The sequence below is a fragment of the Quercus lobata genome, chromosome 2 (genome assembly GCF_001633185.2).
Source record: "Quercus lobata isolate SW786 chromosome 2, ValleyOak3.0 Primary Assembly, whole genome shotgun sequence".
Classification (NCBI taxonomy): domain Eukaryota; kingdom Viridiplantae; phylum Streptophyta; class Magnoliopsida; order Fagales; family Fagaceae; genus Quercus; species Quercus lobata.
Window position 1 is genome coordinate 44,467,520 of NC_044905.1, and position 21,401 is coordinate 44,488,920.

The window sequence follows — 21,401 nt, forward strand, 5'->3', positions numbered from 1 at the left end:
CTTTCGTGCAATTCCTTTAGGATAAGCTCCGTGGCATCAGGGTGTACGCATAGCAAGTACGGTCTTGAAAATGAGCGCTTATACAGTTTCAAGTCCTCGGACAGCCAGAATCGAGAAGCCTTTCTTCTAATCTTGTCGGCCTCGCTTTTCTCCTCGGGCAAGACGTCCTCCTTTAAAAACAATATTAAAGGATCCATCCAACTAGGCCCCGCCCTAACGCTGTGAACATACATCAACTCGGCCTTCACCACCGAGGGCCTGTGGAGATCTTCCACGAGTATAACCTGAGGTAGGCATTGCGCCGAGGAGGTGGCTAGCGTGGTAAGAGAATCAACGTGGGTGTTTCCACTCCTGGACACATGCATTAGGCTAAAAGAGTTAAAACGCGTCTGCAAGCGCTTGGCTTGGACCAAATACTCTTGCATTCTTTCATCCCTTGCCTCCAATTCCCCATTTACTTGTCCTACAACAGGTCTTGAGTTAGAGAACATGTTTATGGATTTCCCGCCTAATTTCTCGACCATAAACATTCCTTCCAACAGGGCCTCATATTCTGCCTCGTTATTCGTGGCCGAAAAACCTAGCCTTAGTGATTTCTCGATGGTAATCCCCTCGAGGCAAATCAAGACGAGTCCCACCCAGAGCCCCTTTGATTTGCTGCGCTGTCAACATATGCTTTCTAACAGGTGGGTCCTTGCTGAGAGACTGTGCTGACCAATTTTTTGTCCGTGCTTGGTATCCCTTCCCCTTCTTCTGGTGAGGGTTCAGCAAACTCAGCTACCAGATCCGCGAGGACTTGACTCTTCACAGCGTTGCGAGGCATGTACCAAATGTCGAAGGCGCCAAGAATGGTCTCCCACTTAGCTATTCTCTCTGTGTAATCGGCACTTCGGAGTATTGAACTAAGTAGGAGTTGGGTTAATACAACAACTGTGTGTGCTTGGAAATAGTGGGAGAGCTTTCGCGTGGCCTGTACGATCGCCAAGATGGCCTTTTCCAAGGGGAGGTAACAGATCTCAGCCTCATGCAATGACTTGCTCACGTAATAGATTGATTGTTGTATGCCATTGTCCATCCGGATCAACACCAGGCTCACTACGTGAAGGGCCACGGCAATGTAGACGAATAAAACCTTGTCGGCTTCAGGACTAGACATGATTGGTGGCCGAGACAGATACTCTTTAAGCTGCTAAAGGCCAAAGCGCATTCTTCAGTCCACTCGAACCCCTTCCACTTGTTTAATAAGAGAAAGAAATGCCTACGCCTATCCGCCGAACGAGAGATAAAACGGTTCAAGGCAGCAATCATGCCGGTGAGCTTTTGGACCTCCTTGGGGTTCCGAGGAGGCTGCATGCTGTGGATAGCTCTAATCTAGTCGGGGCTGACTTCAATACCTCTGTGGGTCACCATATAGCCTAAGAATTTCCCTGATCCCACTCTGAACAAACATTTAGACGCGTTCAGGCGCAGCCTGTATTTTCTCAGGACTTCAAAGATATCGCCAAGATTCCTCAAATGCTCGGACACCACCTTACTTTTCACCATCATGTCTTCTATATAGACTTCGATGCTCTTACCCATCTGCAACTCAAACATCCTGGTCATCATCCTCTGGTAGGTGGACCCGGCGTTCTTCAAGCCAAAAGGTTATAGTGGTAGTTTCCAATGGGGGTGACAAAAGCCGTCTTTTCCTGGTCGTCGGCAGCCAGGGGTATTTGATGATATCCTTGAAAGGTGTCTAAGAAGATCATTCAAGGGTGTCCCACGGTTGAATCCACCAATCGGTCTATCCGAGGCATAGGAAAGGGATCCTTTAGGCAGGCCTTATTCAGGTTCGTGAAGTCTACGCAGACTCGCCATTTCCCACTCTTCTTCCTCACCACAACTGTATTGGCCAGCCACTCGGGGTAGAAAACTTCTTTGATAGCCCCTGCTTTCTTTAGTTTCATCACCTCCTCCCTTACCGCATCAACATGCTCTTTCGACGGTCGCCGAGGAGGTTGTTTCTTAGGCGTAACGGCCAGACTAACATTAAGATGATGGCATATGAAATTTGGATTGACCCCCGGAGCCTCGTAGGTGTCCCATACAAACACGTCCACATTTTCTTTGAGGAAATCAATTAGCTTTTCCTTCTCTTGGGGTGGCAATTTCGAGCCAACCTGAAAAAAATCTTTCCTAATCGGAGCCTACAAGAACTTTTTCCAAGTCCTCACAACTTGCCTCCTCGGCTGGTCCCCCACCTCCTGGGGCCGTGGCCAGGGCTGTTAATTGCTATAAGCCATTCTCGGTAGAGGTTGAGGGCTCGTCACTCGACCGTTGCGAGATGGCAGACACCATGCATTGCCGGGCCATGGCTTGGTCCCCTATCACTTCTTTGACCCGACCCTCCGACGGATACTTCACCTTTTGGTGTAAGGTTGAGGAGACAGCCCCTAGGGCATGAAGCCAACATCTATCTACAATGGCAGTGTAGGGCGAATATGTGTCCACCACTATGAAGTCCACCTCCACTATGTCCAAGCCTGTTTGTATAGGCAGTCTAATCTGGACTTTCAGAGTAATGGTTTTCCATTCGAAACTTACCAAAGAGGAGTCGTATGCTGTCAGGTCTTCCGGTCTCAGCCTTAGCCCCTTGTACAGGTCAGGGTACATTAATTCCACAGCACTACCTTGATCGACTAGCACCCTCTTCATGTCATATCCCCCAATCCTGAGTGTGATGACTAGAGCATCATCATGGGGCTGGATGGTTCCAACTTTATCCTCATTCGAGAATCCGAGTATGGGCCAGGCCATCCCTTTAGCCCTCTTAGACTCATAGTCATCGGCTTCAGCAGGGAGTCGGGCCACCAACATCACTCTGAAAGGATGGGAGCCGGTTCTTCCTGGAGCAGTGAGAATGACATTTATCGTGCCAATAGGCGGTCTCAAGGTGCAGAGCATCATCATGGGGCTGGATGGTTCCAACTTTATCCTCATTCGAGAATCCGAGCATGGGCGAGGCCATCCCTTTAGCCCTCTTAGACTCACAGTCATCGGCTTCAGCAGGGAGTCGGGCCACCAACATCACTCTGAAAGGATGGGAGCCGGTTCTTCCTGGAGCAGTGAGAATGACATTTATCATGCCAATAGGCGATCTCAAGGTGCTTTGTCTTGCCTTGATGCTCGTCTGCTCTTGTCGGCCACCGGAATGATGCAAAAGATGTCTTAGCTTTTCCCCTCGGACTAGCTAGTCCAAGTGATTTTTTAGATTTCTACAGTCATTGATGGTGTGCCCCGGTTCCTAGTGGTATTCGCAATATAAGTTCTGGTTGCGTTTCGCGGGGTTGCCCGCCATCCTATTTGGCCATTCAAAGAACGGCTCATTCTTGACTTTTTCTAAGATCTTATGTAATGGATCCCGGAACACAGCGTGGACTGCTTGCGCCTCGGTGGATCCAGACTATTCCGAGTAATCTCTTCTCGGCCTGTTATTGTTGCTAAATCAGTCCGACCTGAAGTCCCTCTTCTCCTGAGGGACAACCTTCGCCTTACTCTTTCTCGTCTGTTGGTCCTCTTCGACCCTCTTGTACTTGTCGATTCGGTCCATGAGCTAGCGCATGCTGGTGACCGGTTTCCCAGTCAAGGATTTCCTTAAACCGTGCTCTATCGACAGGCCCCTCTTGAAGGTACTGATGGTGATGTCATCATAATTTCCCTCTATCTTATTATACATCTCCCAGTACCTATCCGAGTAGGCCTTCAGGGTCTCTCCTTCTCGCATGGATAAGGACAGGAGGGAATCCAAGGGCCGAGGAACCCTACTGCTCGTTATAAAGCGATAACCGAAAGCCTGGGTTAGCTGCTTAAAAGAATTTATGGAGTTTGGCTTAAGGCTGTCAAACAACTTCATCGCCATGGGTCCCAAATTGGACGAAAACACTTTGCACATCAAAGCTTCATCTCTGGAATGGATGGCCATCCTCTAATTAAACTGACTTACGTGCTCTACGGGGTCCGTCCGACCATTATATATGGCAAAAGTGGGTTGGTGGAACCGTCGAGGAAGTTCAGCCCCCTCTATCTTGTGCGTGAAGGGTGACTAGGAGATGCAGTCCAGGGCCCTACTTATGGCGTCGTTTGCTAGGCCCTGGTAAGACGGACTTTTGTGGCCGCATTTGTGAGGTTGCTCTTCCTAATAGGAGAAGGTTTCACTTAGTGGGGTTCTCGACCTTCGCCTGTATTCGTTGTCCTCTTCATCGTTGGTGTCCGGACTGGGGGAAGTACGCCTTTGCTGCGCTCAGCGCAACTTCCTCTTCAAGTCGTCAATTTCTTGCTGGAAAGCCCTGTTATCACCTCGCTTTTGGGATGCATGACCTTTCCCTCTCAAACGGCTTCTACTTGTGTGGGAGGTATTTACGCTACCTTCACGTCGCTTGTCTTGATCTCTTTCCCGTTCGAGGTTAAGAAAGTTGTCCTGCCATTGGGAATCTACGGGACCCATTTGTCGCAGACCTGATCCTTCCATTTCTAACGGTTGTACTTGCTGAGGCACAAGTTCTCCCCACAAACGGCGCCAATTGTAGAGTCTCAATTTGGGGCCCAAGCCTAACAAATATGGGGTCTTGGCCCAAGGGGCCCTGAAACAATGAATTTGTAGAAAGTGGGTTGTAGAATCGGGCCTTAGCGAAGTAGATAGAGGCTAAGGTTGGGCTACATAACACTTGGACACAAGAAGATCTTGTTAATGTCCATATATTCTTAGTTCGAGGAGATGAGATAGATATTTGCTGGTTCTTACTTTAAGTTTTCCAGTTCTTTTTCTCTTCCTCTCCCTTTTTTCACGTGTCCTTCCTTATGAGGACTACCTTTCTTATATAGCCTCTTTAAAGCCATCGTGGCCTTACACTTGTTGATTATCTGGACTCCCACTTGAGTGCTTGTCCCATTGGACACCACTTGAGTGCATGATAACGAGCTATTAAAAAAAAAACTTTACGAAAATGCACTTTTGGTCCTTACAATTTATGCCGATTTTCGATTTGGTCCCTAAATTGATTTCGTTCCTAGGTCAGTCCCTGATTTCAAAAAATCATTTTTATTTTGGTCCTTCCCGTCAACCCAGTAACAGAAACCTTCTACGTGGCAGATGGAATGCCCTGTTTGCTAATGTGGCGCTGACATGACCATTAAAATATTATTAAAAATAATTATTTGGCATTTTTAAATGCCACATTAGCATTTAAAAATTTTTTAACAAAGCCATGTCAGAAAGTTTATATAAAAAAAGAAATAATTTTTTTTTTAAAAAAAAAAACCCTTAAATCTAATTTAATTAAAAATAATTATTACTTATCATTATTAATTTTCATAAGAACATTACAACTAGTTCTTCGTGTTCTTCCTAATCAAACCCTGCAACGAAGAACTTAAACCCAACAACGAAGATCTCAAATTGAGATCACAACAACACAAACGAAAAAAAAAAAAAATGGAGATCAAACACAAACATAGACCCAGATCACCAATAGAGATCAAACACAAACTCGGGTACATAAACGAAAAAAAGAAAAAAAGAAAAAGAAACGGAGATTAAACACAAACACAAACCCATATCACTAATAGAGATCAAACACAGACCCAGATCACAACAACACAAATGAAAAAGAAAAAAGAAAAAAAAGAAACAGAGATCAAACACAAACATAGACCCAGATCACAAATAGAGATCAAACACAAACGAAACCTAGATCACAACTCAAACCAAAATCATCAGTAGACCCAACCACCAATCCAAAAAACAAGCCACAAAAAACAAGTTACCACCACATCGAATCTTAAATGTCATTTCCAATTTTCAATAAATATAAATTTTCTACTTTTCCCCCTTTCCATTAAACACAGAAAAGAGAGAGAAGCAAAAATAACTACAAAAGGCATAAACAAGAATCAAGCAAACATAGTAACTACATACAGGACAGGTACAACTCATATATCATAAACCCAGTCTCAACAAAAATCCCAAAAATTCTGAGCATCAAAGGACATTAATAAGTAGAAGCTAAGCATGGATAATGAGGTAAACTAGTAGTAGCTTGAGCTGTAGATATCACGGGCGGCGATGCTCTTCTTCACCGGAAAAGGCGACCTCATCATTGAGATTAGAGAGAGTTTGGGTCATTAGAGTTTGGCAGTGTTAGAATTATGTTCCCTCAAAAACAATACTATGCATTTTTATTTGATAATAAAATTTTATTTTCACATTCATAATTTTTATAGGTATATTTCATTATTTAAATGTGGCATGTGATGTCTCCTTAATAGGAAAAATCATGTTAATGGTTAAGGAACCAAAGACAGGGAGTAATGATTTTTCATAGATTATTAAATTATTCTAGGCTGTGGATATTAATTGAATATTACCACTGAAACCTACACTTGTTGTATTGCTATATGATAGGATGATTTACTCCATCATTGAAGTAGTGACTTTAAGCAAACAAGTGGGTGTAATGTAACAAGTACATACACTAATTGGATCCGATCAAGGACACCTTATGGAGTGATCATTGTTAATTAAAAGGTTGTTCTATCACAATTTTTTTTATTGTCCTCAAACATGAGGGGTTTGTGTATATTTATTTATTATGCACATAACTTTGATAATGTCAACTGGTGATGCCAATTTTAAAGGCTATATACAGACATGTTGGGTTATGTGTGTAATGAGTAAAATATATAAATGCTCAACAATGAATCCACCAATCTCTAAAGAAGATAGTATATTCAGTTGATTTTCATATTGACGTTGGACTCAAAACAAAACCGGTCGATGACATTTTTCAAAAATGTTTTTCATATATATAATATTGTATGTATATATATATATATATATATATTTAAATAGTTTTTTTTTTTAAAGATATTTTGGAGTCCAATAGAAATTATGAAATCAAGAAATTAAGGGTCACATAAGCTAGGGACATGACAGTGATATTTATCTAGTCCTAGTGGCTTGTGGGAATATAGTATGGTGGAAGGACATAGATATAAAATTGTATGAAATGGGACCTCATTTGTAATTCTCTAATCTTCAGGGGTCAGTTGCAATATGTTGATGGACATTATTGCAATCTGTAGAAGTTCAAATATTTTCTTGATATGGTTGAAAATATTAAGAAGGCGAAAATGCACTTTTAGTCCTTACATTTTGGGCCTATTCACAATTTGGTCCCTAAATTGATTTAGCTCTTAGGTCAGTCCCTGATTTTTAAAAATTGTTTTTAAAATAGTCATTGATGTCAACCCAGTGACAGAAAATGCTGAGGTGGCAAACGGAGTGCATAGGTGGCATGTTAATCGCTGACGTGGCAAATAAAATAATATTAAAAAAATTTATTTTGCTTTTAAAAATGACAAGTCATCATTTTAATTAATAAAAAATAAAAATAATTGAACTGAAAAAATTCAAAATAAAAAAAATAAAATAAAACCTTTTTTCAATTTTAAATATTGAGAAAACAATTTATAGTTTCAATTTTTCTTGAACTTTCTTAACAAACAAACATTAAGTTAACACCCCTTCTCATTCTAAGCTGGCATGTCTGTGTTTGTGTTTGTATCTATTTCATTTTCTTCTTTCTTTTAAGATAAACTGAAAAAATAAAAATCAAAATAAAAATAACTTAATAAATAAATATGGTGAGTGTTTGTGTCTGTATCTTTTTTTTTTCTAGATCCTCTCTTTCTTTGTCTCTTGGTGCGTATATTTGTTTGTATCTTTCTTTGTTCAAGCTTTCAATCCCTCTCTCTTTCTCTCTCTAAACGTGACTCTCTAATCTTTGGGTCTTTCTAGTTTTCCGTGGGGTGGTCGGTAATGGAGGTGGAGATCGATAATCCATGGGTCTTGGATTATGTGTTTGGTTGGAGATGGAGATGGCTGGGTTTGGTTGGAGAGGGCTGGGTTTTTCTGGGTTTGGTCGAGGTGGAGATCGGTGGTCGGGGTGGTCGTTTTTGTTGGAGAGGGCGGGTTTTTCTGGGTTTGGTCGGGGTGGAAATTGGTGGTCGGGGTGGTCGTTTTTGTTGGAGAGGTCTGGGTTTTTTTGGGTTTGATCGGGGTGGTCATGGGTTTGGTCGTGGTGGAGATCGATGGTCGGGGTGGTCGTTTTTGTTGGAGAGGTCTGGGTTTTTCTGGGTTTGGTCGGGGTGGAGATCGGTGGTCGGGGTGGTCATTTTTGTTGGAGAGGGCTGGGTTTTTCTGGGTTTGATCGGGGTGGAGATCGGTGGTCGTTTTCGTACTGTTTAGTGGACCGTGACTCAAACTGGGCTTCGACTAGGTGGATTCAGTGCTGTTGATGGCGAGTTGATGGTGGATTTGGGTTTGTTGACGACGGATTTGGTGTTGTTGATGGCGAATTTGGTGTTGTTGATCGGCGGGGTGGTGTTTGATGAAGTTCTGGGTTGGTTTTCTCATGTTGGTTTTGGTTTGGGTTTGATGAATTTTTCATGTTCTGGAGGTTTCGGTGGAGGATAGGGATTTTGTATGAAATATTGCATTGTTCTGGGTTTGATTGTGCCCTTGTTCTAGTTTGATTGTTCTTGGATTCTGAAGAACAAGTTATTGTGTTCTTAGCTAAAAAATAATGAAAGCAATAATAATAATAAAATCAAATTTAAAAGTTTTTTTTTTAAATTTAGTTTGAATTAAATTGAAATTGAAAAACATAAATTATTTTTATATTTTTAATTAAACTGATGTGGCTTTTTTTAATTCAGACAATGCTGGCATGGCATTTAAAAAATTTTAAAAATATTTTATTATTATTATTTTATTAGCCATGTCAGCAAACAGTACATTTCGTTTGCCACCTCAGCATTTTCTGTCACTGGGTTGACGGCAGGGACTATTTTAAAAGCGATTTTTAAAAAATCAGGGACTGACCTAGGAGCTAAATCAATTTAGGGACCAAATTGTGAATAGGTCCAAAATGTAGGGACCAAAAGTGTATTTTCGCCTATTAAGAAATAATTTTGAAAGAGTTTCAAGATAAGTCAATAACGTTCAACAAGTTATTGATAAATCTTATAGCTGAAGATTAGGATCCCTGAGGATCCCACGTCCAATCTCTCTCTTGGGTTTTAGAAGCCTTAAATAAAATAAGATTTTAAAATATCATATTAGTGGTTGGCCATTAGAACTACTGTGTGATACTGCAGTTTTCTGAAAACTCAAAAAGAAATAGAGAGAGAGAGACGTGATTACCTTGGGAGGCAACACGCTTGGGTTGTTAAGAGAGGTACGCAATTTTGTTCTATTTAGAATCCATAGTTGTGTGGTACAACGATCTTTAAATGAAAATATAATTTTGTTTTATATTGCTTCCGCAATAGCTTTCAGGCAGATCGACGGATGAACGAGTTCAACGGCGGCGACCTCATGATTGAGATTTGAGAAAGTTTGGCAAATCGGTGGAGATGAGATTTTAAGAGAGTTTGGGAGAGAGATTTCGTCGAGGGTGAAGAGAGAAAGAGAGAATTAGAGATTGAGAGAGTTTAGAGTTTGGGTCTAATCGCTGAAGAGGTTAAAAGAAAAAGAAAAAGAATTAGGTTAATGAAAAAGAAAAAGAATTAAAAGGATTTTTTTTTTGTTTTTTAAAAATAATTTTAATTAAATTAGATTTAAGGTTTCTTTTTTAATTTAATTTAATTTTTTTTATATAAATTTCTTGATGTTCTTGTGTTCTTGTGATTTGTGTTCATGTTTATGTTTATTTTTATTCAAATCTGAATTGATGTATTTTTATTTTTTATGTTTTAAATTTTGTTTTTATGTTTTTAAATTTTGTTAAAATTGATATATATATATATATATATTTAAAATTTGATGCTAACATGGATGCTAACGTCATATTTATTATTATTATTTTTTGTCTGTGTCAGCATAATTGCTACCTCAGGTTTTTCTATTACTGGGTTGATGGTAGGGACCAAAATAAAAATAATTTTTCGAAATCAGGGATTGACCTAGGAACGAAATCAATTTAGGGAACAAATCGAGAATGGACCCGGATTTCCTCCAAACCAGTTTGGAGGAAATCCTCCAAACTAGAACAGCTGTCACTTAATGCAATTGACACTTAAGCTTGGGTCATGTGCAATGTTAACTCTAACAGCGTTAGTCAAATTTTCTTCTCAGACTACACTGATACACAGCCTCAAGCCTCACACCTCTCTCTCATCTCCTCCACCTTTGTCTTGGTTTTCTCAGCAAACTCAGACCGGCGAGCTCTTGTGAGGCGGAATCTACGGCGGCCACGTGCAGCAGCCGTCGGTCTCACCGGACCAACTGGACAGCCCCTCTCTCTCTCGCTCCTCAAACCCGCGTCTCAACCTGAGGTTCTGACCGGCAAGAGCTTGTGAGGCGGAATGGACGGCGGCCACATGCAGCAGCCGCCGATCTCACCGGACCATATCTCCATTCCTCCTCTTCACCCGCTTCCCCCTTCGCTAATTCCGCCCCATTCAATTTCTCACTCAGCTAATGCCGCTCCCATAAATTCGCCGCCAAGGACCACCGCTCCCACCGCTTCTACCACTCCATCGTGTCTCGGCATTCTCCCTGACAGTGACAAATGCAATGTTTCTCAATTTGTTCAGGTCTAATTTTCTTTAAAGATAATTATTTCCTCAAATTGGTTTCTCAAATTGCATTATATTTGAAGTTTGAATATTGAAGATTGGATTAAGCTTAGTAGTGTGTCTTTTTGTTCATTAGTTTTGTATGGGCAAGTTAAATTTTACTTCTACTCTATGAAAGAATTTGGGTTATTTACACAAGATGGAAACAAGTAAACTGGTTGATCCAATTTCCAATTCCAATGGCTCATTAATTCTAAGTTTATTCACTGCCATCTAATATTGTTTAGGCTTAGGGGGAAGGAGATTTCAATATTGTGTAATTTACACTTGTCATGGGGTATTCAAAATGCACTAAAATAATATAGAACAAGAATAAAATGGAATGTCATTGTTACCATGCACCCTGAAACTTATGCCATTGATTAACAAAATTGAGAAATATTTCAAGAAAATATTTAGATCAAATTAAGGAACACAATAAATTCTTGGAATATTGCTTCAAATTTAAAAGAACTTGGCACATCAAAATATTTCTAAGATTCTGAGGTTGCTTACTCCCTTTGCTAAAATCTGTGAAAAAAATTGAATATTATTTTTCATATTGAATATTCTTAACACTATTGTTTTTTATTGGTTTTTGGATTGGTTTTTGGATTTAGGAAGAAGCTCAAGTAAAACCTATTGATGGCAGTCCAAACACCCCGAGTAAACACAACAAGGAAATTAAGGCACCAATGATTGGAATGAAATTTGATTATGATGATAGTGCATATGAGTTTTACAAACAATATGCTCATAGAATGGGCTTCAGTGTAAGGAAACAGTATTTTAAGCGTGGAAGTGTTGGACATGTTAAGAGAAGAACATTTTGTTGTTCAAAAGAAGGTGAACGAGCTATTGACAAACGTCGTGAACAGGTATCTTTTCATCACCCAATTTCACGAATTGGTTGTTTAGCACAAATTACTTGTCAACTTCAAAAAGATGGTATGTTAGAAGTTGTTTCTTTTCACGAACAACATAATCATGAGCTTGCCCCTTCTCCAATGAAACACATGCTAAGATCAAATAGGAAAATTACACCTGCCCAACAAGCTTTTGCGGATGATGCAGAAAAATCTGGAGTATCAATAAAACAAACCATAGATTTATTGAGCATGCAAGTTGGTGGTTATGAATGTTGACTATAAAAATCATGTAAATTCCAAGAGGAGAGAGGCTTTAAGAGAGGAGATGGTCGTGCTGTGATGGATCACTTTAGAAAAATGCAATTAGAAAATCCATCTTATTTTTATTCTATACAACTTGATGATGATAATCAAATTTTGAATATTTTTTGGGCTGATTCTAGATCTATAGTTGATTATGGACACTTTGGGGATGTTATATGTTTTGACACCACTTATTGAACAAATTCATATGGTCGACCCTTTGCTCCATTTATTGGGGTTAATCATCATAAACAATCAACTTTGGTGCAGCTTTACTTTATGATGAAACTATAATGTCTTTCAAGTGGTTGTTTGAAACTTTTTTGAGTGCAATGTCGGGGAAACAACCAAAAACTATATTTAGAGATCAATCTGCTGCAATGGCTAATGCAATAGAAGATGTGTTTCCTGAATCAAATCACCGTCTATGTGTGTGGCATATTTATTAGAATGCTGCTAAGTGCCTACATCATATATTTAATTCATCAAGCCAATTTCGAAATGATTTTAGTAATTGTGTGTATGATTTTGAAGATGAAAATGAATGGATAGGTTCTTGGAATTACATGCTTGAGACATATGATCTAACTGATAATCCATGGTTGCGTGAAATGTTTGATGTGAAAGAGAAATGGTGTATGGTATACGGTCGAGATATGTTCACTACTGATATGAAAAGCACTCAACGCAGTGAGTCAATGAATGGTGTGTTGAAGAAATACTTGAAGCCAAAACATGGTCTTTTGCAATTTTTTGGACATTACTCTAGAGTATTGTCTGATAAGCGAAGCCAAGAACTACAAGCAAAGTTCAAAATGAGACAAATAACACCAGTTTTACTATTTGATTTTGAGATGTTGAGACATGTTGCAAAGGTGTACACTCCAGAAATATTCAAAATGTTTCAAGATGAATATGTGAAGATTGTGGATTGTACTATTTACAAGCCTAGTAAATCTGATTCTATCACAGAATACAAAGTGAAATATCGAAACAGAACTCAAGAGCACTTAGTCAAATATGAAGCCTCAACAACGACAGTCCAATGCAGTTGTAATGAAGTTTAGCTTTGTGGGAATTCTATGTTCCCATGCTTTGAAAGTTCTTGACAAGAAAAATGTTAAGAGAATTCCAACCCATTATGTATTGAAAAGATGGACACAAGATGCAAATGTTGGTTCTATTAAGGACTATCGTGGCATTGATGTTAAAGGTAGTGCTCAAGAGTCAGTGGGAAAGCGTATTTCTCACTTGAGTCACAAATGTCTTCAAATTAACACACTTGCAGCAGAGAGAGAGATGATGTATGAACATGTTGATAAATGTTTTGACAAATTATTGAAGGATTTGCAAGAAATGAGAATTAAATGTTGTTTGTCCTCTATGGAGGGTGAGGTCCATGGTGAAGTTGTTCCCGAGAATGTTTTACAAGGTGACGGTGGATTTGAGTCACATGTGGACATTTCTCAAGGCATATGTGGGGTCAAAACAAAACCTACTGTAGGTCGTCCAAGAGGAAGGTTGAAAAGTTCATTAGAAAGGACATAAAAAAAATCTCAAAGTAAGAAGGATCAACCCAAAAAGACTAGTGGAGCAAGACAAGTTCAATCACGTGGTGGCCAAAATAGAGTAAGTTCATTTACATTCCATTATAGAACATGAATTTGTAGGTTCATAAATTTGTTTTATGTGACAATTGTTTTTTCTTCCCACATAGGTCGATTCCTCAGTTAATATTAATTCTCACAAAGAACATAGTAATGTTGAACAACCATCACAATTAGTAGATAACATAACTCAGGTATGATGCTACTACTTACATATTTTTTATAATATCCTATTAAACAATTACTAATATTAAAAAGTGACCCATAAATTTATTTAAATGTCATATACAGGAATCTTTCAGTTGTAGTAATTTGGTTGGACAAGACAATGTTGTTGGGTTAAATGGTTTGAATCAGGTATACTTATAAATTTTGTCTAATATCCTACTATCCAGTTACTTTCATTAGCATAGAAAATGAAATATTGATTTGTTTAAATGCTATATGTAGGAATCTTTTGATTGTGAATTTTTAGTTGGACAAGATCACGTTGGGTTATATGGCTTGAATCAGGTGTGCATAGTCGTTATAAATTTTGCTACAACTTAAACTTATATTTTCCTTTTAGTTATTTTTTTCCATACACTTATTTTATATTTGGTGGCATATTTTGCAGGTTTTAGTAGATCCTGATATTGACAACTTTTGAAAAACACCATATTGGCTGTTTTCCTTGTGTTTTGCACAGTTTTTGGACAATATATTGGCTGTTATATAACATCTAGTGGACAGAAGTTTGACAATATTTTATATTTTTTGGACAGCACATCTGACTTTGACAGATTTTTGGAAAGCATATCTGACAATTTGGATAGATTTTGTGGACAACACAATTTGGACAGATTTTTTGGACATCACAATTTGGACATATGTGATGGGAAAGTTCATTTTTATATATTTGTATCTATGTATTTGCATATTTGAACAATGCAACTTTAAATGAATGCAATAAAATGATATGGATGGAAATTTAAATTCAGGAACTTTAAATTTAGCAATAGATTTGTTGAGTTTTTCTTTTTATTTGGCTCTCTTTAAGATTTAGGAATTTTAAACTTAGATATAGATTTGGTTGGCATAAAACATTTAGGTGAAACAAATATAGCTTGAATTGCAGAAGAAAGCAGCAACTTTTGTAGTAAAAAGCAACTTGGTTGGCTTTCCTCCTCAAAGTTGTAATTAGACCACCAAATTCACCTTCTTGTAGAAAGGATTGCAATTTTTTTTTTCATGATCAAACTTTATCATGATATTTTGGAATACATGTAAACAGTTCAGTTGCATTGGAGATTTTATGGTTATTTGCCCACTTGAAATGGCATCTCCTTTACATTTGATTGTTCTGTTTTTTGCTTCTTAAAAAAAAAAAAAAAAAAAAAAAAAAAAAACTGTTTTGTTCTCTTTATTTTGTCTTGTTTTATACTATTGCAATGAGTGTTGAAAATGCAATGAATTCATTTCTTAGTTGGTAACAGAACATAACCTATGGATTTTGCATTTATAGTAATTGCAACAAGATTGATTCATCTTAGAAAGTTGGAATAATGTAAACAGTTCTGTTGCATTGGAGACTTTATGGTCATTTGCCCACTTGAAATGACATCTCTTTTACATTTGATTAGTTTTTTTTTTCTTCTCCAAAAAAAAAAAAAAAAAAAAGGTTTCTTTGTTTTGTTCTCTCTATTTTGTCTTGTTTTGTACTGTTGCAATGAGTTTTGAGAACGCAATGGATTCATTTCTTGGTTGGTCATAGAATATAAGCTATGGATTTTGCATTTGTAGTCGTTGCAGCAACTAACATATATATATATATATATATATATATACTTGGCCAATTCAAACAATCTGTATAACGAGGCATAGTGAAGGATGTAAATTAAATATACAAAGCAACTCTAAAAAGCTCTCTTTGCCCTAAGCTAAAAAATTTGTCTCGTGGCAAGGTGTTGTATCATTTTTCTTTGCTATGAGAAAAAGATTTTATTAAAATACAAAGCAGTGAACATCAAGGCAATACAAAGGAAGAGGACTTGCTACTATCCTCATTAATTACATAAAGAAGGGCCTTGGGTCCAAAATCAACATTCAAGCTACCCCAAAACCTGTGTTTAAGAGACTAGGTAGCCAGAGAAAGAACAATTAGGCAAATTTGTAGACACAAAAAGCACTTCAAAAATGTAGCTTTTCTCCATGGGGATTGCACATCTCTTCTGAACTAACTGTCATCCCTATTACACTTATATAGCAGCTATCCTCGGTAGCGAACTGTGCAAATATTAATCTTCTTGTCCATTTAAGTCTTCTGGATCTCACTTTTAACCCTTAAGGTCCACATTATGAGAAAGAACTTAAAGTTGCACTTGTTCTGTAAACAGAGTTTATATTGTTGCTGCATAATAGCATTCTTGAGCTTAAATGCACTGTGCTTCATATGATATGGACTTGCATCTATAAAAGAAATTGAAAGAAATAAGCAGTAATTTTGCATAGAATAAAGACAATAAAATTAAACTAACTAAAAACGTCTCTTAGTTTACAGTTTTTTCTTGACCATCTTTCCATTGATTATGAAAATTTTGGAATCTGATATGATCTTTCTATTCTTTTTAATAGAAAATTTTACAACCTTTTTAGCCTCTAGAGATTTTAATGGCCAACAACAAAGAATTCATTTGAATCACAACAGAAACACTCAAAGCCTCATGAATATAACCAAACTTTAAAGAAACAATAATCACCAGTGGATTTGAATAGGAACAAAAGTGGTTCATAAACTCAATCAAAAATGTATATATAGAATTTAAGGTTAAACATCCCGTATCACAAACAGCTTCTTTCCAAATTAAATTGCTGGTCTAATTTTCTTTAAAATAATAAAAATTTATTACATCCATAAAAACTTAAAAAAAATATATCCATTTAAAACCAAAGGAAAGCTACCTTTCTCAGTATAAAAAAAAAAAAAAAAAAAAAAAAAAAAAAAAAAAAAAAAAAAAAAAATAGAGCGGGCTGAACGTTCATATAGGAAATTAAACCAGATCTTACCGATTAAGAGAGAAGATGATGCTGCAGAACTGATATCATCAAGTGGGAGAAGAGATTTCAGTTTGCTCTCTTTTGAAATTAAACAGCGTTTCTCTTTAGAAATTTCATATAGGAACATCGGACCTTTACCGATTAAGGGTGAAGATGATGTTGCAGAACAGATGTTGTCAAGTGGGAGAAGAGATTTCAATTTGCTCTCTTATAAAGATGGGTGGTAGGATCGGTGGTCCTTGGCGGCGAAGATATGGGTGGGGGATGGGAATGGCAAAGAGAGAGAAGGGATGGGGCGGAATCGGTGGAGGAACGACGTGTGCAGTGGGTGGCTGGATTCTCTTGCTGGTTTGGGAGGAGGGATAAGAGAGAAAGAGAGAGGAGAGAGGCTGGCCATGTGTAGTATGTGGCCGAATTCTCTTGCCGGTCTGAGGTTTGAAGAAAAACAGAGGTGTGGCCGCCGTCCATTCCGCCTCACAAGCTCTTGCCGGTCAAAACCGCCGCCGTAGATTCCGCCTCACAAGAGCTCGCTGGTTTGAGTTTGCTAAGAAAACCAAGACAAAGGTGGAGGGGATGAGAGAGAGGCGTGAGGCGTGAGGTTGTGTATCAATGTATGTCTGAGAAGAAAATTTGGCTAACACTATTAGGGTTAACAACTCTTCAATTAAAATGGGTCATGTGCAAGGTTAAGTGTCAATTGCATTAAGTGACAGCTGTTCCAGTTTGGAGGATTTCCTCCAAACCAATTTGGAGGAAATCCGGCTCCATCGAGAATTAGCCCAAAATGTAGGAACCAAAAATGCATTTTCGTCAAAAAAAAAAAAAAAAAAAAAAAAAAAAAAAAAAAAATATATATTTTTTTTAAACGAGGGTAGACCAACCATCTGATCTAGGGTTAGGCATCTCGTTCCCAAAACATTCATCAAAGTCGACCTTTCACTTTCAAGTGAAATAGAAATATGATTCAGACTGACCAGAGTGTCTGAGTGAAAACAAGATGATCGGAGACGTAGAGAAGATGGTGGCGGTGGGTCTAGTGTGGGGCGCCACCAACGCCATCATGCGCCGCGGCGCTCTCTTGTGGGACCAAGCACTCAAATCCACTCCAACACCATCGCCACAACACAAATTGCTCTCTTCCCTCAAAAACTGGTTCACTCTCCTCTCTATCTGGCAATACTCCATCCCTTTCTTCATAAACCTCTCGGCCTCCGCTACTTTCTTCGTTATTCTAAGCCACACTCCCATCTCTCTCACCGTGCCCGTCACCAATGCCACCACATTTGCTGCGACTGCCGTCTTCGGAATGCTTTTAGGGGAAGAGACCCGCTTGGCCCACGCCTTGTTTGGTACGGCCCTCATTGTTCTCGGGGTTTGGCTTTGTACGCAATGACTTTGTAACCCCCCAAAAGGGGATTTTAAAAAAAAAAAAAAAAAATTATGATCCATGTTATTTGGGGTTTTCAAAATGTAAAATTCATGTGGATGTGGGGTTTGCATTGTTGGGTATTTTTTTTTCCATTTCCTTGTCATGTGTTTGTGTCTGTAATATTAATTAGTTCCTAGCTTATAAATTTTTTTTGAGGAATCCTAGCTTATAATTTGAGGATAGGGAAATAGAAATCTGGATCTTATGGTTTTTATTGATTTGGTTGATGAAACAATATAATGGTTACATAAACCAAGTCCAGTGCCTTTATGTTTAACTATATAAGTTGCATTGTTTCATACTTGGTTAGAAAATGAGAAAAAGCTGATTATTTCATGTATTAGATAGTTCATAACTGACATAGACAATAACCTGATACAAGTAACATAACATGTTCAATAAAAATAGCCAGAGAGCGACAAAGAAACCATATTTGGTATATGAACAAAAATAAAATTAATTCAATACGAATGAAACACAAACAACAATTGAAAATTTTAGCTGGATTACTGATCCTCATGTTAGAATTGTTGTTTAAAACATTCGGGAGGTAGCTGTCCGTTGAACCTTTTTGTATCTTTGCAGTAGTCGTAGATCATAAAGTTGTCTCTCACCCAATTTAATTGACCAAACTTAGCATAACTCAACTGTTTGTATCCAGGGGAAGTATACCAATTAGCAGCAGTGGTGTTGGAAGCACATCAATTGATGCTGGCTTATCCTTGCCACAGGCAAGCCCTTGTTGATCTTTTCAAGTCCTCCTCTTGTTGCCTAGTTATCTGCATTCCATAGGCTGGAGTAGACCCTCATCCCCTGCTTATTGGGGTAAGCAATCCCTTCATTCTTGTAGTTTCTGAATACACGAATTGGTATACTGTCGACATACCACCTGAAAATGTAGTGACAAATTCAGAGTTTAGGAACAGTTGGGTTCCTGGATTTTTATTAGGAATTATGAACCTGTTGGGAGAATATAGGGAAATAAGTTCAAATGATTGGGAATGACAAAATTTGTTGAAATTTTCAGGAGGGGAAGAGAATTAAGTCATAAACATCTGTTTGGGGGAAGCCATTGCCGTTTGGAAAAAATGTCTTTCGTCTTATACAACAGGAATAAATGATTAACGGCAATCTGGTAAGTCTACTTACACTACTTCAGTGGGGTTCCAGTGTATGCTGTAGTTGTGGAAACCATCAGTTGGGTCAAACCAAGGGTAGAATTGCTGTTCCTTGCTTCCATTTCCTTTTGTGTAGATGTTTGTGTGGATAATGTAAGGTTGTCCTGAAACATTCCCAAAAAACTCGTAGTCTATTTCATCGTGGTTGCTCCCACTAGAGGATAGCTGCAGACATTTGAGAAAGGGGAATTAGCACTTTTTACCACACATTGGTTTTGTGAAAGACATGCATGCTTTAGAGCTACGCAAAGTCTTTGGATCCAATATCTTCTCCTTCCTCCCATAAGCAAGAATGGAAGGTGAGGACATGGATTCAATCCATATGGGGTGCATGTGTTGTATTTAGCCTCTGTTTGGGTACTGTGTTTTGCGTCCACGTCTGGACGCAAAACGTGTTTCACCCTTTTTTTTTTTTTTTTTTTTTTTTTTTGCCATGATTGTTGACTGGAAAGGTGTGAACAGTGCGCACTTCAGCAACTTTTCCAGCACCTTTTAATCAACTTTTCAGTCACGAGACTCACAAACTTCACTATTCAGTAATTTTTTTATTAAAAATGGGTCCTACGATACTATTCAAATATTTAAAAATTATTTTGTTATAGTGTTTTTCAGTTTTCAGTTTTTAGCTGTATCCAAACAGACCTTTATTATAAAAAGATGTATGATATACATCTTTTTTGACAAAGACAAAGTAATGATTTAAATGAATGAACTTACATAGTAGGCTGTCACTGTTCCAGCAGAGTTCCAGGTACCAACTTAATGAGCATTTGAATGGTTCCAAATAAGAGTGCTTGCTTTGATTGAATTGGAGTGCCTGAATACCCAAGGCAGCATGATTGATTAATTAAGCAGAGAGAAATCATTATTATATGAGCCTTTGTGTGTTCATTTCTCAGTTTCTAATATGAGATTCTATGATCTGATCATAGGTTACATAACATATTTACGTTTTGATAATTGCCAAGCTAGAATGGACTAATTTGATTCCTTTAGATTTTGTAACTAATGGAGTAATCTGATAATTTGGCATTACATGCAAAATTTTGTGTTTATGCTCATGATATGCATTATGTCTGTATTTGTTATATATGTAATTAGATGCATCAAGTGCAATGTACTTTTTTTCGCAACAAAAAATTAAGCAGATAAAGCTAACATTCAAATGTCAAATTGCATATGAGACGGATGATAAGAAGATTATTTTACCTGCAGTTTTATCCAAGACGAGTTGAAGATTATCACCATTGCCTATAACGTTGCAGACTGATTGTTAGCACCCGAAGCAAAATACATGCTCTTAGAAAACTTGGCTTTGACTAAAATTTGATTTAGTGCAATTGCAGAGATGAATACAACCATTAACAATGCTCGTAACCTTGCCATTCCAACTCCAATGAACAATTATCAACTGCTTGTGTCAATCTATGGAGTTGGAATGGGATGCTTTTTTTGTCTCTGGTCTTTGAGGCTTTATATTGCTCCTAAGGGGCAACGTGCCCTGCTAATTTGGAACTTTCTTTGATGATTCTTTATTCAGAATAGCATATATTGACCCGACATCTTGTCATGGTATCTCCGGAGGGAAACTTCACTACATACAATGTCCAGCTTCATTCAGAATCAATATTCTTCATAATGTTGAAGTTACATATGTAAATTAGTCATGCAAAAAAAGAAAAATGAAAAAAAAAAAAGATCGTTCTGATTTAATAGGGCCCTTGGAAATGGACGTTGACGGCTCTGATTGAATCTGATGTCAATGAGAGCAATGCTGATTTTAGAGGACTGGGAAAATAATTTTAACTATATACTATTTTATTGTTTGTTTTGATAATCAATAATTTATTTGCACGTGACTAGGTGGTAAGAAATGTCCATGTCAGGATTTAGGAATATGAGCAAGAATTTGGGTTTGGGGGGCAGGGTAGGTAATAACATGGCTTTCCTTTACCGTACGGTGTGGCTTACGGTGTGGCTTGATTGTAATAGTCTTTATCTCAGCATTTAGAGAGGAGTGGTTCGAGCGTTAGTCTCAATAAGGCTTATATGATACACATGGTATTATCTATTGCCGTTATGTGGCATGAGGTTGATGAGGTTACACCGGATTTTTCTTTTTTCTTTTTTATTTAGAAAAAAAAAAAAAAAAAGCTTGGCTCTCTCCAAAAAAAAAAAAAAAAAAAAGAAAAAAAAAAAAAGAAAAAGAAAAAAGTATTAGCTTGGCTTATAGCTGGGACGTGGTGGGGAATAAGAAATTGGATTGTCGTGCATGGGACCAAATGGCTGATGGAAAATAAGGCCAAAATGGCCCATTAGC

General features: G+C 38.0%; 2 protein-coding genes and 1 pseudogene across 2 annotated transcripts; 1 reads left to right on the forward strand and 2 right to left on the reverse strand.

Moving 5' to 3' along the window:
• Nucleotides 1-1,751: 1,751 nt before the first annotated feature.
• Nucleotides 1,752-2,982, reverse strand: LOC115965042. Its single transcript, XM_031084253.1, has 2 exons — nucleotides 2,338-2,982; nucleotides 1,752-2,162 (listed from the first exon to the last, which is right to left on the reverse strand). The coding sequence occupies exons 1-2, from the start codon at nucleotides 2,980-2,982 to the stop codon at nucleotides 1,752-1,754; spliced, it is 1,056 nt and encodes a 351-aa protein (XP_030940113.1).
• A 14,380-nt stretch (nucleotides 2,983-17,362) lies between these two features.
• Nucleotides 17,363-18,178, forward strand: LOC115975689 (transmembrane protein 234 homolog). Its single transcript, XM_031096574.1, has one exon. The coding sequence runs from the start codon at nucleotides 17,472-17,474 to the stop codon at nucleotides 17,865-17,867; it is 396 nt and encodes a 131-aa protein (XP_030952434.1). The 5' UTR covers nucleotides 17,363-17,471; the 3' UTR covers nucleotides 17,868-18,178.
• Nucleotides 18,179-18,365: 187 nt separating this feature from the next.
• On the reverse strand, nucleotides 18,366-20,859 carry LOC115975688 (annotated as a pseudogene).
• Between the last annotated feature and the right edge of the window lie 542 nt (nucleotides 20,860-21,401).